At 38.1% G+C, this 15738-nt stretch overlaps 1 protein-coding gene across 1 annotated transcript; it reads left to right on the top strand.

The window, feature by feature from the left end:
- The first annotated feature begins 13650 nt into the window (after window positions 1–13650).
- Window positions 13651–14782, top strand: LOC123184772 (protein SRC2-like). The gene has a single exon (XM_044596836.1). It carries the CDS (start codon window positions 13705–13707, stop codon window positions 14509–14511), a length of 807 nt encoding a protein of 268 aa, XP_044452771.1. The 5' UTR covers window positions 13651–13704; the 3' UTR covers window positions 14512–14782.
- The last annotated feature ends 956 nt before the right edge of the window (window positions 14783–15738 follow it).

The following is a 15738-nucleotide window of genomic DNA, read 5'->3' as shown; positions in this document are numbered from 1 at the left end:
CTTCATGTACAAAATGGACAATCTCTTTCGAAGTATGAGGGTTTCATAGGAAACTCGTGTGTTACCAAGGGATTTCATTTTTTTAACTTATTTGATCTCCATAGTTTTTCTATGTTCAAAATGCACCATTCAAAGCCACATCATCAATTTTCAACCCTTTCTGACTTCATCTGTTATTTTTCATGCATTTACTGATTATTTTGAGCTATAAGACCCTGAAATTGAAAAACATTTCAAATGAACTCTTAAAAGGTTTAAAGTTGAAATGGTATCATCATTTCATCCACATAGCATGTGCAAGAAAGTAGAGAGGGTTACGGCAAAAACTGGAAGCACTTCGTGTACAAAATGGACAATCTCTTTCGAGGTGTGAGGGTTTCATACGGAAACCCGTCTGTTACAAAGGGATTTCATTTTTTAACTTGTTTGAACTCCATAGTTTTTCTGTGTTAAAAATGCACCATTCAAAGCCACATCATCAATTTTCAACCCTTTCTGACTTCATTTGTTATTTTTATGCATTTACTGATTATTTTGAGCTATAAGACCCTGAAATTGAAAAGCATTTCAAATGAACTCTGAAAAGGTTGAAAGTTGGCATGGTATCATCATTTCATCCACATAGCATGTGCAAGAAAGTAGAGAGGGTTACGGCAAAAACTGGATGCACTCCGTGTATAAAACGGACAATCTCTTTTGAAGTATGGGGGTTTCATACGGAAACTCGTCTGCTACAAAGGGATTTCATTTTTTTGAACTTATTTGAACTCCAGAGTTTTTCTGTGTTCAAAATGTACCATTCAAAGCCACATCATCAATTTTCAACCCTTTCTGACTTCATTTGTTATTTTTATGCATTTACTGATTATTTTGAGCTATAAAACACTGAAATTGAAAAGCATTTCAAATGAACACTGAAAAGGTTGAAAGTTGGCATGGTATCATCATTTCATCCACATAGCATGTGCAAGAAAGTAGAGAGGGTTACGGCAAAAACTGGATGCACTCCGTGTATAAAACGGACAATCTCTTTTGAAGTATGGGGGTTTCATACGGAAACTCGTCTGCTACAAAGGGATTTCATTTTTTGAACTTATTTGAAGTCCAGAGTTTTTCTGTGTTCTAAATGTACCATTCAAAGCCACATCATCAATTTTCAACCCTTTCTGACTTCATTTGTTATTTTTCATGCATTTACTGATTATTTTGAGCTAGAAGACCCTAAAATTGAAAAGCATTTCAAATGAACTCTGAAAAGGTTGAAATTAGGCATGGTATCATCATTTCATCTACATACAATGTGCAAGAAAGTAGAGAGGGTTACGGCAAAAACTGGATGCACTTCGTGTACAAAACGGACAATCTCTTTCGAAGTATGAGGGTTTCATACGGAAACTCGTCTGTTACAAAGGGATTACATTTTTTTCAACTTGTTTGAACTCCATAGTTTTTCTGTGTTCAAAATGCCCAATTCAAAGCCACATCATCAATTTTCAACCATTTCTGACTTCATTTTTTATTTTTCATGCATTTACTGATTATTTTGAGCTATAAGACCCTGAAATTGAAAAGCATTTCAAATGAACTCTGAAAAGGTTGAAAGTTGGCATGGTATCATCATTTCATCCACATAGCATGTGCAAGAAAGTAGAGAGGGTTACGGCCAAAACTGGATGCACTTCGTGTATGAAACGGACAATCTCTTTCGAAGTATGAGGGTTTCATACGGAAACTCGTCTGTTACAAAGGGATTTCATTTTTTAACTTATTAGAACTCCCGAGTTTTTTCTGCGTTCAAAATGCACCATTCAAAGCCACATCATCAATTTTCAACCCTTTCTGACTTCATTTGTTGTTTTTTTATGCATTTACTGATTTTTTTGAGCTATAAGACCCTGAAATTGAAAAACATTTCAAATGAACTCTGAAAAGGTTGAAAGTTGGCATAATATCATCATTTCATCCACATAGCATGTGCAAGAAGGTAGAGAGGGTTACGGCAAAAACTAGATGCACTCCGTGTATAAAACGGACAATCTCTTTTGAAGTATGGGCGTTTCATACGGAAACTCGTCTGCTTCAAAGGGATTTCATTTTTTTGAACTTATTTGAAATCCAGAGTTTTTTTGTGTTCTAAATGTACCATTCAAAGCCACATCATCAATTTTCAACCCTTTCTGACTTCATTTGTTATTTTTCATGCATTTACTGATTATTTTGAGCTAGAAGACCCTAAAATTGAAAAGCATTTCAAATGAACTCTAAAAAGGTTGAAAGTAGGCATGGTATCATCATTTCATCCACATAGAATGTGCAAGAAAGTAGAGAGGGTTACGGCAAAAACTGGATCCAGTTCGTGTACAAAACGGACAATCTCTTTCGAACTATGAGGGTTTCATACGGAAACTCGTCTGTTATAAAGGGATTACATTTTTTTCAATTTGTTTGAACTCCATAGTTTTTCTGTGTTCAAAATGCCCCATTCAAAGCCACATCATCAATTTTCAACCATTTCTGACTTCATTTTTTATTTTTCATGCATTTACTGATTATTTTGAGCTATAAGACCCTGAAATTGAAAAGCATTTCAAATGAACTCTGAAAAGGTTGAAAGTTGGCATGGTATCATCATTTCATCCACATAGCATGTGCAAGAAATTAGAGAGGGTTACGGCCAAAACTGGATGCACTTCGTGTATGAAACGGACAATCTCTTTCGAAGTATGAGGGTTTCATACGGAAACTCGTCTGTTACAAAGGGATTTCATTTTTTAACTTATTAGAACTCCCAAGTTTTTTCCGCGTTCAAAATGCACCATTCAAAGCCACATCATCAATTTTCAACCCTTTCTGACTTCATTTGTTATTTTTTTATGCATTTACTAATTATTTTGAGCTATAAGACCCTGAAATTGAAAAAAAATTCAAATGAACTCTGAAAAGGTTGAAATTTGGCATAGTATCATCATTTCATCCACATAGCATGTGCAAGAAGGTAGAGAGGGTTACGGCAAAAACTAGATGCACTTTTTTTACAAAACGGACAATCTATTTCGAAGTATAGGGTTTCATACGGAAACTCGTCTGTTACAAAGGGATTTCATATTTTAACTTATTGGAACTCCCAAGATTTTCTGCATTCAAAATGCGCCATTCAAAGCCACATCATCATTTCATCCACTTCATTTGTTATTTTTTATGCATTTACTGATTATTTTGAGCTATAAGACCCTGAAATTGAAAAACATTTCAAATGAACTCTGAAAAGGTTGAAAGTTGGCATAGTATCATCATTTCATCCACATAGCATGTGCAAGAAAGTAGAGAGGGTTACGGCCAAAACTGGATGCACTTCGTGTATGAAACGGACAATCTCTTTCGAAGTATGAGGGTTTCATACGGAAACTGGTCTGTTACAAAGGGATTTCATTTTTTAACTTATTGGAACTCCCAAGATTTTCTGCATTCAAAATGCGCCATTCAAAGCCACATCATCATTTCATCCACTTCATTTGTTATTTTTTATGCATTTACTGATTATTTTGAGCTATAAGACCCTGAAATTGAAAAACATTTCAAATGAACTCTGAAAAGGTTGAAAGTTGGCATAGTATCATCATTTCATCCACATAGCATGTGCAAGAAGGTAGTGAGGGTTACGGCAAAAACTAGATGCACTTCGTGTACAAAATGGACAATCTATTTCGATGTATAGGGTTTCATACGGAAACTCGTCTGTTACAAAGGGATTTCATTTTTTTTTCAACTTTTTTGAACTCCATAGTTTTTCTTTGTTCAAAATGCACCATTCAAAGCCACATCATCAATTTTCAGCCATTTCTAACTTCATTTTTTATTTTTCATGCATTTACTGATTATTTTGAGCTATAAGACCCTGAAATAGAAAAGCATTTCAAATGAACTCTGAAAAGGTTGAAAGTTGGCATGGTATCATCATTTCATTGACATAGCATTTGCAAGAAAGTAGAGAGGGTTACGGCCAAAACTGGATGCACTTCGTGTACAAAACGGACAATCTCTTTCGAAGTATGAGGGTTTCATACGGAAACTCGTCTATTACAAAGGGATTTCATTTTTTAACTTATTTGAACTCCAGAGTTATTCTGTGTTCAAAATGCACCATTCAAAGCCACATCATCAATTTTAAACCCTTGTCGACTTCATTTGTTATTTTTCATGCATTTACTGATTATTTTGAGCTATATGACCCTGAAATTGAAAAGCATTTCAAATGAACTCTGAAAAGGTTGAAAGTTGGCACGGTATCATCATTTCATCCACGTAGCATATGCAAGAAAGTAGAGAGGGTTGTGGCAAAAACTGGATGCACTTCGTGTACAAAATGGACAATCTCTTTCGAAGTATGAGGGTTTCATACGGAAACTCGTCTGCTACAAAGGGATTTCATTTTTTTTGAACTTGTTTAAACTCCATAGTTTTTCTGTGTTCAATATACACCATTCAAAGCCACATCAGCAATTTAGTACATATTGCTCTCATGAATAGATAAGTGACCAAATTAATAGAAGTTCATCATCACAATACGGAAACTCGTCTCTTACAAAGGGATTTCATTTTTTAACTTGTTTGAACTCCATAGTTTTCCTGTGTTCAAAATGCACCATTCAAAGCCACATAATCAATTTTCAACCCTTTCTAACTTCATTTGTTATTTTTCATGCATTTACTGATTATTTTGAGCTATAAGACCATGAAATTGAAAAGCAATTCAAATGAACTCTGAAAAGGTTGAAAGTTGGCACGGTATCATCACTTCATCCACATAACATGTGAAAGAAAGTAGAGAGGGTTACAGCAAAAACTGGATGCACTTCGTGTACAAAACGGACAATCCCTTTCGAAGTATTATGGTTTCATACGGAAACTCGTCTGTTACAAAGGGATTTCATTTTTTTGAACTTATTTGAACTCCAGAGTTTTTCTGTGTTTAAAATGCACCATTCAAAACCACATCATCAATTTTCAACCCTTTCTGACTTCATTTGATATTTTTCATGCATTTACTGATTATTTTAAGCTATAGGACCCTGAAATTGAAAAGCATTTCAATGAACTTTGAAAAGGTTGAAAGTTGGCATGGTATAATCATTTAATCCTCATAGCATGTGCAAGAAAGTAGAGAGAGTTACGGAAAAAAATTGGATGCACTTCGTGTACAAAACGGACAATCTCTTTTAAAGTATGAGGGTTTCATACGGAAACTCGTCTGTTACAAAGGGAATTCATTTTTTTAACTTGTTCGAACTCCATAGTTTTTCTGTGTTCAAAATGCACCATTCAAAGCCACATCATCAATTTTCAACCCTTTCTGACTTCATTTTTTATTTTTCATGCATTTATTGATTATTTTGAGCTATAAGACCCTAAAATTGAAAAGCATTTCAAATGAACTCTGAAATGGTTGAAAGTTGGCATGGTATCATCATTTCACCCACATAGCATGTGCAAGAAAGTATAGAGGGTTACGGCAAAAACTGGATGCACTTCATGTACAAAACGGACAATCTCTTTCGAAGTATGACGGTTTCATAGGAAACTCGTCTATTACCAAGGGATTTCATTTTTTTAACTTATTTGATCTCCATAGTTTTTCTGTGTTCAAAATGCACCATTCAATGCCACATCATCAATTTTCAACCGTTTCTGACTTCATTTGTTATTTTTCATGCATTTACTGATTATTTTGAGCTATAAGACCCTGAAATTGAAAAGCATTTCAAATGAACTCTTAAAAGGTTTAAAGTTGGCATGATATCATCATTTCATCCACATAGCATGTGCAAGAAAGTAGAGAGGGTTACGGCAAAAATTGGAAGCACTTCGTGTACAAAATGGACAATCTCTTTCGAAGTGTGAGGGTTTCATACGGAAACCCGTCTGTTACAAAGGGATTTCATTCTTTAACTTGTTTGAACTCCGTAGTTTTTCTGTGTTCAAAATGCACCATTCAAAGCCACATCATCAATTTTCAACCCTTTCTGACTTCATTTGTTATTTTTCATGCATTTACTGATTATTTTGAGCTATAAGACCCTCAAATGGAAAAGCATTTTAAATGAACTCTGAAAAGGTTGAAAGTTGACATGGTATCATCATTTCATCCACATAGCATGTGCAAGAAAGTAGAGAGGGTTATGGCAAAAAATGGATGCACTCCGTGTATAAAACGGACAATCTCTTTTGAAGTATGAGGGTTTCATACGGAAACTCGTCTGCTACAAAGGGATTTCATTTTTTTGAACTTATTTGAACTCCAGAGTTTTTCTGTGTTCAAAATGTACCATTCAAAGCCACATCATCAATTTCAACCCTTTCTGACTTCATTTGTTATTTTTCATGCATTTACTGATTATTTTGAGCTATAAGACCCAAAAATTGAAAAGCATTTCAAATGAACTCTGAAAAGGTTGAAAGTAGGCATGGTATCATCATTTCATCCACATATAATGTGCAAGAAAGTAGAGAAGGTTACGGCAAAAACTGGATGCACTTCGTGTACAAAACGGATAATCTCTTTCGAAGTATGAGGGTTTCATACGGAAACTCGTCTGTTACAAAGGGATTACATTTTTTTCAACTTGTTTGAACTCCATAGTTTTTCTATGTTCAAAATGCCCCATTCAAAGCCACGTCATCAATTTTCAACCATTTCTGACTTCATTTTTTATTTTTCATGCATTTACTGATTATTTTGAGCTATAAGACCCTGAAATTGAAAAGCATTTCAAATGAACTCTGAAAAGGTTGAAAGTTGGCATGGTATCATCATTTCATCCACATATCATGTGCAAGAAAGCAGAGAGGGTTACGGCCAAAACTGGATGCACTTCGTGTATGAAACGGACAATCTCTTTCGAAGTATGACGGTTTCATACTGAAACTCGTCTGTTACAAAGGGATTTCATTTTTTAACTTATTGGAACTCCCGAGTTTTTCTGTGTTCAAAATGCACCATTCAAAGCCACATCATCAATTTTCAACCCTTTCTGACTTCATTTGTTATTTTTTATGCATTTACTGATTATTTTGACCTATAAGACCCTGAAATTGAAAAGCATTTCAAATGATCTCTGAAAAGGTTGAAAGTTGGCATAGTATCATCATTTCATCCACATAGCATGTGCAAGAAGGTAGAGAGGGTTACGGCAAAAACTAGATGCACTTCGTGTATAAAACGGACAATCTATTTCGAAGTATAGGGTTTCATATGGAAACTCGTCTGATACAAAGGGATTTCATTTTTTTTTCAACTTTTTTGAACTCCATAGTTTTTCTGTGTTCAAAATGCACGATTCAAAGCCACATAATCAATTTTCAGGCATTTCTGACTTCATTTTTTTATTTTTCATGCATTTACTGATCATTTTGAGCTATAAGACCCTGAAATAGAAAAACATTTCAAATGAACACTGAAATGGTTGAAAGTTGGCATGGTATCATCATTTCATTGACATAGCATGTGCAACAAAGTAGAGAGGGTTACGGCCAAAACTGGATGCACTTCGTGTACAAAACGGACAATCTCTTTCGAAGTATGAGGGTTTCATACGGAAACTCGTCTATTACAAAGGGATTTCATTTTTTAACTTATTTGAACTCCCGAGTTTTTCTGTGTTCAAAATGCACCATTCAAAGCCACACCATCAATTTTCAACCCTTTTCGACTTCATTTGTTATTTTTCATGCATTTACTGTTTATTTTGAGCTATATGACCCTGAAATTGAAAAGCATTTCAAATGAACTCTGAAAAGGTTGAAAGTTGGCATGGTATCATCATTTCATCCACATAGCATATGCAAGAAAGTAGAGAGGGTTGTGGCAAAAACTGGATGCACTTCGTGTACAAAACGGAGAATCTCTTTCGAAGTATGAGGGTTTCATACGGAAACTCGTCTGCTACAAAGGGATTTCATTTTTTTGAACTTGTTTAAACTCCATAGTTTTTCTGTGTTCAAAATACACCATTCAAAGCCACATCATCAATTTAGTACATATAGCTCTCATGAATAGATAAGTGACCAAATTAATAGAAGTTCATCATCACAATACGGAAACTCGTCTCTTACAAAGGGATTTCATTTTTTAACTTGTTTGAACTCCATAGTTTTCCTGTGTTCAAAATGCACCATTCAAAGCCACATCATCAATTTTCAACCCTTTCTGACTTCATTTGTTATTTTTCATGCATTTACTGATTATTTTGAGCTATAAGACCATGAAATTGAAAAGCAATTCAAATGAACTCTGAAAAGGTTGAAAGTTGGCATGGTATCATCATTTCATCCGCATAGCATGTGAAAGAAAGTAGAGAGAGTTACGGAAAAAACTGCATGCACTTCGTGTACAAAACGGACAATCTCTTTTAAAGAATGAGGGTTTCATACGGAAACTCGTCTGTTACAAAGGGATTTCATTTTTTTAACTTGTTTGAACTCCATAGTTTTTCTATGTTCAAAATGCACCATTCAAAGCCACATAATCAAGTTTCAACCCTTTCTGACTTCATTTTTTATTTTTCATGCATTTATTGATTATTTTGAGCTATAAGACCCTAAAATTGAAAAGCATTTCAAATGAACTCTGAAAAGGTTGAAAGTTGGCATGGTATCATCATTTCACCCACATAGCATGTGCAAGAAAGTATAGAGGGTTACGGCAAAAACTGGATGCACTTCATGTACAAAACGGAAAATCTCTTTCGAAGTATGAGGGTTTCATAGGAAACTCGTCTGTTACCAAGGGATTTCATTTTTTAACTTATTTGATCTCCCTAGTTTTTTTGTGTTCAAAATGCACCATTCAAAGCCACATCATCAATTTTCAACCCTTTCTGACTTCATTTGTTATTTTTCATGCATTTACTGATTATTTTGAGCTATAAGACCCTGAAATTGAAAAACATTTCAAATGAACTCTTAAAAGGTTTAAAGTTCGCATGGTATCATCATTTCATCCACATAGCATGTGCAAGAAAGTAGAGAGGGTTACGGCAAAAATTGGAAGCACTTCGTGTACAAAATGGACAATCTCTTTCGAAGTGTGAGGGTTTCATACGGAAACCCGTCTGTTACAAAGGGATTTCATTTTTTAACTTGTTTGAACTCCATAGTTTTTCTGTGTTCAAAATGCACCATTCAAAGCCACATCATCAAGTTTCAACCCTTTCCGACTTCATTTGTTATTTTTCATGCATTTACTGATTATTTTGAGCTATAAGACCCTGAAATTGAAAAGCATTTCAAATGAACTCTGAAAAAGGTTGAAATTTGGCATGGTATCATCATTTCATCCACATAGCATGTGCAAGAAAGTAGAGAGGGTTACGGAAAAAACTGGATGCACTCCGTGTATAAAACGGACAATCTCTTTTGAAGTATGATGGTTTCATACGGAAACTCGTCTGCTACAAAGGGATTTCATTTTTTTGAACTTATTTGAACTCCAGAGTTTTTTTGTGTTCAAAATGTACCATTCAAAGCCACATCATCAATTTTCAACCCTTTCTGACTTCATTTGTTATTTTGCATGCATTTACTGATTATTTTGAGCTATAAGACCCTAAAATTGAAAATCATTTCAAATGAACTCTGAAAAGGTTGAAAGTAGGCATGGTATCATCATTTCATCCACATAGAATGTGCAAGAATGTAGAGAGGGTTACGGCAAAAACTGGATGCACTTTGTGTACAAAACGGATAATCTCTTTTGAAGTATGAGGGTTTCATACGGAAACTCGTCTGTTACAAAGGGATTACATTTTTTTCAACTTGTTTGAACTCCATAGTTTTTCTGTGTTCAAAATGCCCCATTCAAAGCCACATCATCAATTTTCAACCATTTCTGACTTCATTTTTTATTTTTCATGCATTATCTGATTATTTTGAGCTATAAGACCCTGAAATTGAAAAGCATTTCAAATGAACTCTGAAAAGGTTGAAAGTTGGCATGGTATCATCATTTCATCCATATAGCATGTGCAAGAAAGTAGATAGGGTTACGGCCAAAACTGGATGCACTTCGTGTACGAAACGGACAATCTCTTTCGAAGTATGAGGGTTTCATACGGAAACTCGTCTGTTACAAAGGGATTTCATTTTTTAACTTATTGGAACTCCTGAGTTTTTATGTGTTCAAAATGCACCATTCAAAGCCACATCATCAATTTTCAACCCTTTCCGACTTCATTTGTTATTTTTTATGCATTTACTGATTATTTTGAGCTATAAGACCCTGAAACTGAAAAGCATTTCAAATGAACTCTGAAAAGGTTGAAAGTTGGCATAGTATCATCATTTCATCCACATAGCATGTGCAAGAAGGTAGAGAGGGTTACAGCAAAAACTAGATGCACTTCGTGTACAAAACGGACAATCTATTTCGAATTATAGGGTTTCATACGGAAACTCGTCTGTTACAAAGGGATTTCATTTTTTCAACTTTTTTGAACTCCATAGTGTTTCTGTGTTCAAAATGCACCATTCAAAGCCACATCATCAATTTTCAGCCATTTCTGACTTCATTTTTTATTTTTCATGCATTTACTGATTATTTTGAGCTATAAGACCCTGAAATTGAAAAGCATTTCAAATGAACTCTGAAAAGGTTGAAAGTTGGCATGGTATCATCATTTCATCCACATAGCACGTGCAAGAAAGTAGAGAGGGTTACGGCCAAAACTGGATGGACTTCGTGTACAAAACGGATAATCTCTTTCGAAGTATGAGGGTTTCATACGGAAACTCGTCTATTACAAAGGGATTTCATTTTTTTAACTTATTTGAACTCCCGAGTTTTTCTGTGTTCAAAATGCACCATTCAAAGCCACATCATCAATTTTCAACCCTTTCCGACTTCATTTGTTATTTTTCATGCATTTACTGATTATTTTGAGCTATATGACCCTGAAATTGAAAAGCATTTCAAATGAACTCTAAAAAGGTTGAAAGTTGGCATGGTATCATCATTTCATCCACATAGCATATGAAAGAAAGTAGAGGGGGTTGTGGCAAAAAATGGATGCACTTCGTGTACAAAAATGACAATCTCTTTTGAAGTATGAGGGTTTCATACGGAAACTCGTCTGCTACAAAGGGATTTCATTTTTTTGAACTTGTTTAAACTCCATAGATTTTTTGTGTTCAAAATACACCATTCAAAGCCACATCATCAATTTAGTACATATAGCTCTCATGAATAGATAAGTGACCAAATGAATAGAAGTTCATCATCACATTAAAAACAAAGTACATACATAGTTCTCATTGAACAACATATAGCTCTCCAGAGCATCTAGTTAAACTATACATTGATACTATGTAAAACCTTTCAATGCAACAAGAAATGCTATCATAATCACAACCAAGGTAAAAATTGATCCAATGGCATAATGATACCAAGCCTCGGTATGAATGGCATATTTTCCAGTCTTTCTAATCTTCAACCGCATTGCATCCATCTTGATCTTATGATCATCGACGACATCCGCGACATGCAACTCCAATATCATCTTCTCCTCCCCAATTTTTTTATTTTTTCCTTCAAGTAATTGTTTTCTTCTTCAACTAATTTTAACCTCTCGATAATAGGGTCGGTTGGAGTTTCCGGTTCAACTACCTCCTACGTAAATAAAATCTATGTCAACTTGATGGGCATAATTGTCATAAACAATAAAGGAACCAAATAGTTATAAAAGATAATATATACCACATCCGAATCATAGCCAGGACGAGGGCCGGCGGGGGCGGATACCAAAACCATCACACTATATGATAACAAGCAATAATAAAAGCAAGAAAATTAGACAAGTATCTATCTAAAGTAAGAATTTTTTTCTTACAGAAGAAGATAAGAACAAGAGGCTCACCACGGTGGTGCAGGCGACGAGATCGGCGCGCGCGATCGACGGCGGTGAAGACGGGGACGGGACGTGACGGACCGCTAAACCTAGACAAATCTCGGGGAAAATGGAGCTTGGAGGTCGAGCTTCGAGAGGAGAAAGCTTGACTAGCGTGGCTCATGCATTTCATCGAACACCTCATGTGCATAGGAGGTGAGCTAGAGCACCCAAATTCCCTCTCCTCGCCGGCCAGAAAAAATAGAGCACTGTGGAGTGCTCTGCTGCGGCGACGGGGTATATATAGGCAACTCATTTGTCTCGGTTCGTGGCTGGAACCGGGACTAAAGCCCAGCCTTCTATCCCGGTTTGAGCCAAGAACCGGGACCAATGTTTGTGGGCCAGGAGCGAGGCCCATTGGTCCCGGTTCGTGCCTAGAACCGGGACAAATGGGTCCATACGAACCGGGACCAATGCCCACGAGGCCCCGGCCGGCCCCCTAGGCTAAAGAACCGGGACGAATGCCACCATTGGTCCCGATTCGTGACTGAACCGGGACTAATGGGCTTGCCCTGCCCGAACCAAAGCCATGTTTTCTACTAGTGGTAGGCCCTATCAGAAGATTTGTACATAAACCGAGTTTTTGTTGCATACGATTGCAAGGTGTCCATTGATGCAATTAAGAAGGGAAGCTCAGCAAGTTTCGGTGTTGTAGTTCAAGAAATACTACTAGCTAGATCTGGTAATTTTTTTCATGTGTTTTTAGTCATGAGTATAGAATCTTGCAAAGTTTTGTTAGGGTATGGCTGCCATGTCTGGTTAGGATAGGACTTCCCGGTGATCTTGTATTCATCCCTGTAAACATCGTGACGTATGGAGTTATAAAGTTTTGTGAGATTCTAAAAAAAAGCTCGATTGGTGTCTTTGAGTTTGATTATTCAACATTTGATTTGAATGTATTTTAACAATTCAAAAAAAATATTACCCATTTTTTACATGAGGAGTATGAGTTTTTTTTGTTTCATTATCATTTGTAAGTTCAATTTGAGGAATGTTTTTTTCTTAGGTGCTCATTTTTTCTGTCCTTCAATTTAATGTTTTTATCCAGCGTTTAAATTCACATGGTTAATCAAATAACTTTGTTACCTACCACTCCCTCCATCCCACAATGTAGGACGTTTTTTGACATATACTATGCGACGGAGGGAGTAGTTATTACCTACATAAGAATATTTATTTGTAATTATAGAATTTCTCCTTTTGGAAAGAATACATTCTGCATGCAGTTCTTTCTGCCAGTTCTTCATGGGCAATTGGGCATGCAGCTGGTCCACAGTTATGATTGTGAACTCTATTCCGTCTAGTGGAAAAGATCATGCACCTTCCACTCTTCCAGTAGTTTGGAAAATTATATGTCGCATCAGTGGGAAAAAGTAGAACAATCTTTCATCAGAAGCAACCTAACAGTCTTATACAATTCACTGATTCATAACCATAATCCATAGGTATTCTAGAAGAGATGTTGAGATCTTTAGAGTTTAAAATTTAGAATTTTGTATATCAAATGTGATCGGTAACAAGCTAGCTAGCTGTTGCGCACATTCTGTTGAAATGTCCATTGGCATCGGATGCGTGCACATCCATGCAGGCGTGTTGCCCAGGCGCCAAACTTGGAGCAGGCGATCGACTCGAACGTCGCTGGCAGCGGGCCCAGCACGACTCTTCTATACATACCCCCTGCGCGCCATGGCCGCAATAAGCCCGTACAGCAAAGCTCGCAGCTCGCCGCGTAGTTTCCCTTTCTCCAACAGCGCTGGGGCGGTTAGCAATGGCGCACAGGGTGCTGGAGCTGACGCTGGTGTCGGGTCAGAACCTGAAGGATGTCAACGTGTTCAGCCGCATGGAGGTGTACGCCATCACGTCCGTGTTCGGCGACCCTCGCACGCGGCGGTGCAGCCAGGTCGACCGCGACGGCGCCCGGCACCCGAGGTGGGACGAAACGTTCATGTTCACCGTCCCGCCCACGGCCGCCAAGGCCGCCGCCGCGGGCGCCTACCTCCACGTGCTCCTCCGCACGGAGCGCCTCTTCGGCTTCGACGACCGCGACGTCGGCGAGGTGTTCATCCCTATCGCCGACCTGCTGGCCTGCGCCTGCGTCGGCGGCCCGCCGCGGTGCGAGTCGTACCCGGTCCGGAAGGTGCACTGCACCGAGCACCGGGGCATGCTCACCGTGGCGTACCGCTTCGGCCCCGTGATGGTGCCGCTGCCTCATCATCAGGACGAAGGGTCGTGCTGGGACGACTCCACGGTGGTGGGGTGCGAGCTGCCGCCGTGGCAGTACTGTCCTCCAACGTACGTATACGCGCCGGAGGCGGCGGTGCCGCGCTACCCTCAGGCGTGTGCTCGCATGCCGCCGGCGCCCAAGCCAGCTGCCGGCTGTGGCACGGCCGCTGCGTCGCCAGCGCAGAAGAATTATTACGTAAGGAACGGCAGCTTCGCGCTGGGGCTCGGGACGGGGCTGCTCAGCGGAGGCTTCGGGGGGATGGTGTTCGGCGACATGCCGCCGTCGGACAAGGCGGCTCACGACTCCGGGTACAAGCCCACGGCCGCCGACGGCGCAGGAGTTGCCTTCTGAAAACTTCCCATATTCATCAGGATATATAACTAAATAAGCACGTCAAACTTGAATAAAAACTTGACATATTCATCAAGATCGTGAGATGCACACGGTCCAGTTAGGGTACATTCCGCCACTCCTGTAGTCTACTTGTCTCTATTGTGTTGTCACTTTTTTTTTTTGACGGGTCTATTGTGTTGTCACTTTGCGCGCTGTCCATTGCAGTGTAGTACTTGCTTAATCGGTTCTTTCTCCTGTGAGTGATTAAACTTCAAATTTACTTGCTTAATCGGTTCCTTCTCCTGTGAGTGATTAAACTTCAAAGTTCAATTCCATTACAAATTGACAAGAGCAGCATGCATCTGGATCCAAAGTGCAGCTGTGGAATCTAAGTGTTAGAGCGTCGATCCACAACAATGTTTATTGGAGGCGACGTTTGTGATGCAATGCATCTACATCTGACAATAAGGGTCAATGGATCGAACTCATGATGCATAACGATATTTTTTAAGAATCGTTCACCGCGGAAGAGAATCCACATCTGAATTCCGTTCAAAAGGAGCATAAGGATAACAACGGTGAGCCTGATCATACCCGGATGTACTCAAACCTGAGTCGATGGCTACTCTAAGGCCCAACAACTTGAACAAGACAAACCATATCATGAGAACACTTTGCATTTGTCAGTTGGTCAATGTCATGGAACACTTGTGCATTCTAGGAATAACAAACGAATATCCACGGGATTGCAACGATCAAGGGGTGCCAAACGCACCCAAACCTCTTGGGGAGGTTGCAAGAGCATGAGTTGAAGAGAAGGTTGTTAGTCGGTTGCCCAACTGCAAGGAGTATATAGCAAAAAACTACCACATTACAGGCTACTAGTAGAATGCCCGTGCGTTGCCACGGGCTTTTGAAATATTTTTGTTGAGTTGTATAGACATAATGCGTAAACTTTCACATGTAGAGATAAGATAGCACGGGAATGTCGGTGCCTTGCCATGTGCTACGATTTTTTTGCTAGAATTATGTAAACATAACGCATGTCAAATTTCACATGCAGAGACAAATAGCACGGGCACAATCAGGGTATTTATTGAAGTCCAATTCACTTGCAATGTAAATTGATAAAAAAGATAAATTAACACTATATAAATATAGAGCGGTGATCCAACTAAAATTCTATTAAAAATTAATATCTATTGTTCCTTGTGTTGCGCTTAAGAAATTCTCACACAATATTAG

This window comes from Triticum aestivum, chromosome 2A, assembly GCF_018294505.1.
Source record: "Triticum aestivum cultivar Chinese Spring chromosome 2A, IWGSC CS RefSeq v2.1, whole genome shotgun sequence".
In the NCBI taxonomy this organism is placed as follows: domain Eukaryota; kingdom Viridiplantae; phylum Streptophyta; class Magnoliopsida; order Poales; family Poaceae; genus Triticum; species Triticum aestivum.
The sequence above is the reverse complement of the archived record's forward strand: the minus strand, read 5'-3'. Positions and strand labels throughout refer to the sequence as shown.

Bases quoted from the DNA above. Each gene is read 5' to 3' on its own strand.
- LOC123184772 (XM_044596836.1), top strand. From the start codon at position 13,705: ATGGCGCACAGGGTGCTGGAGCTGACGCTGGTGTCGGGTCAGAACCTG.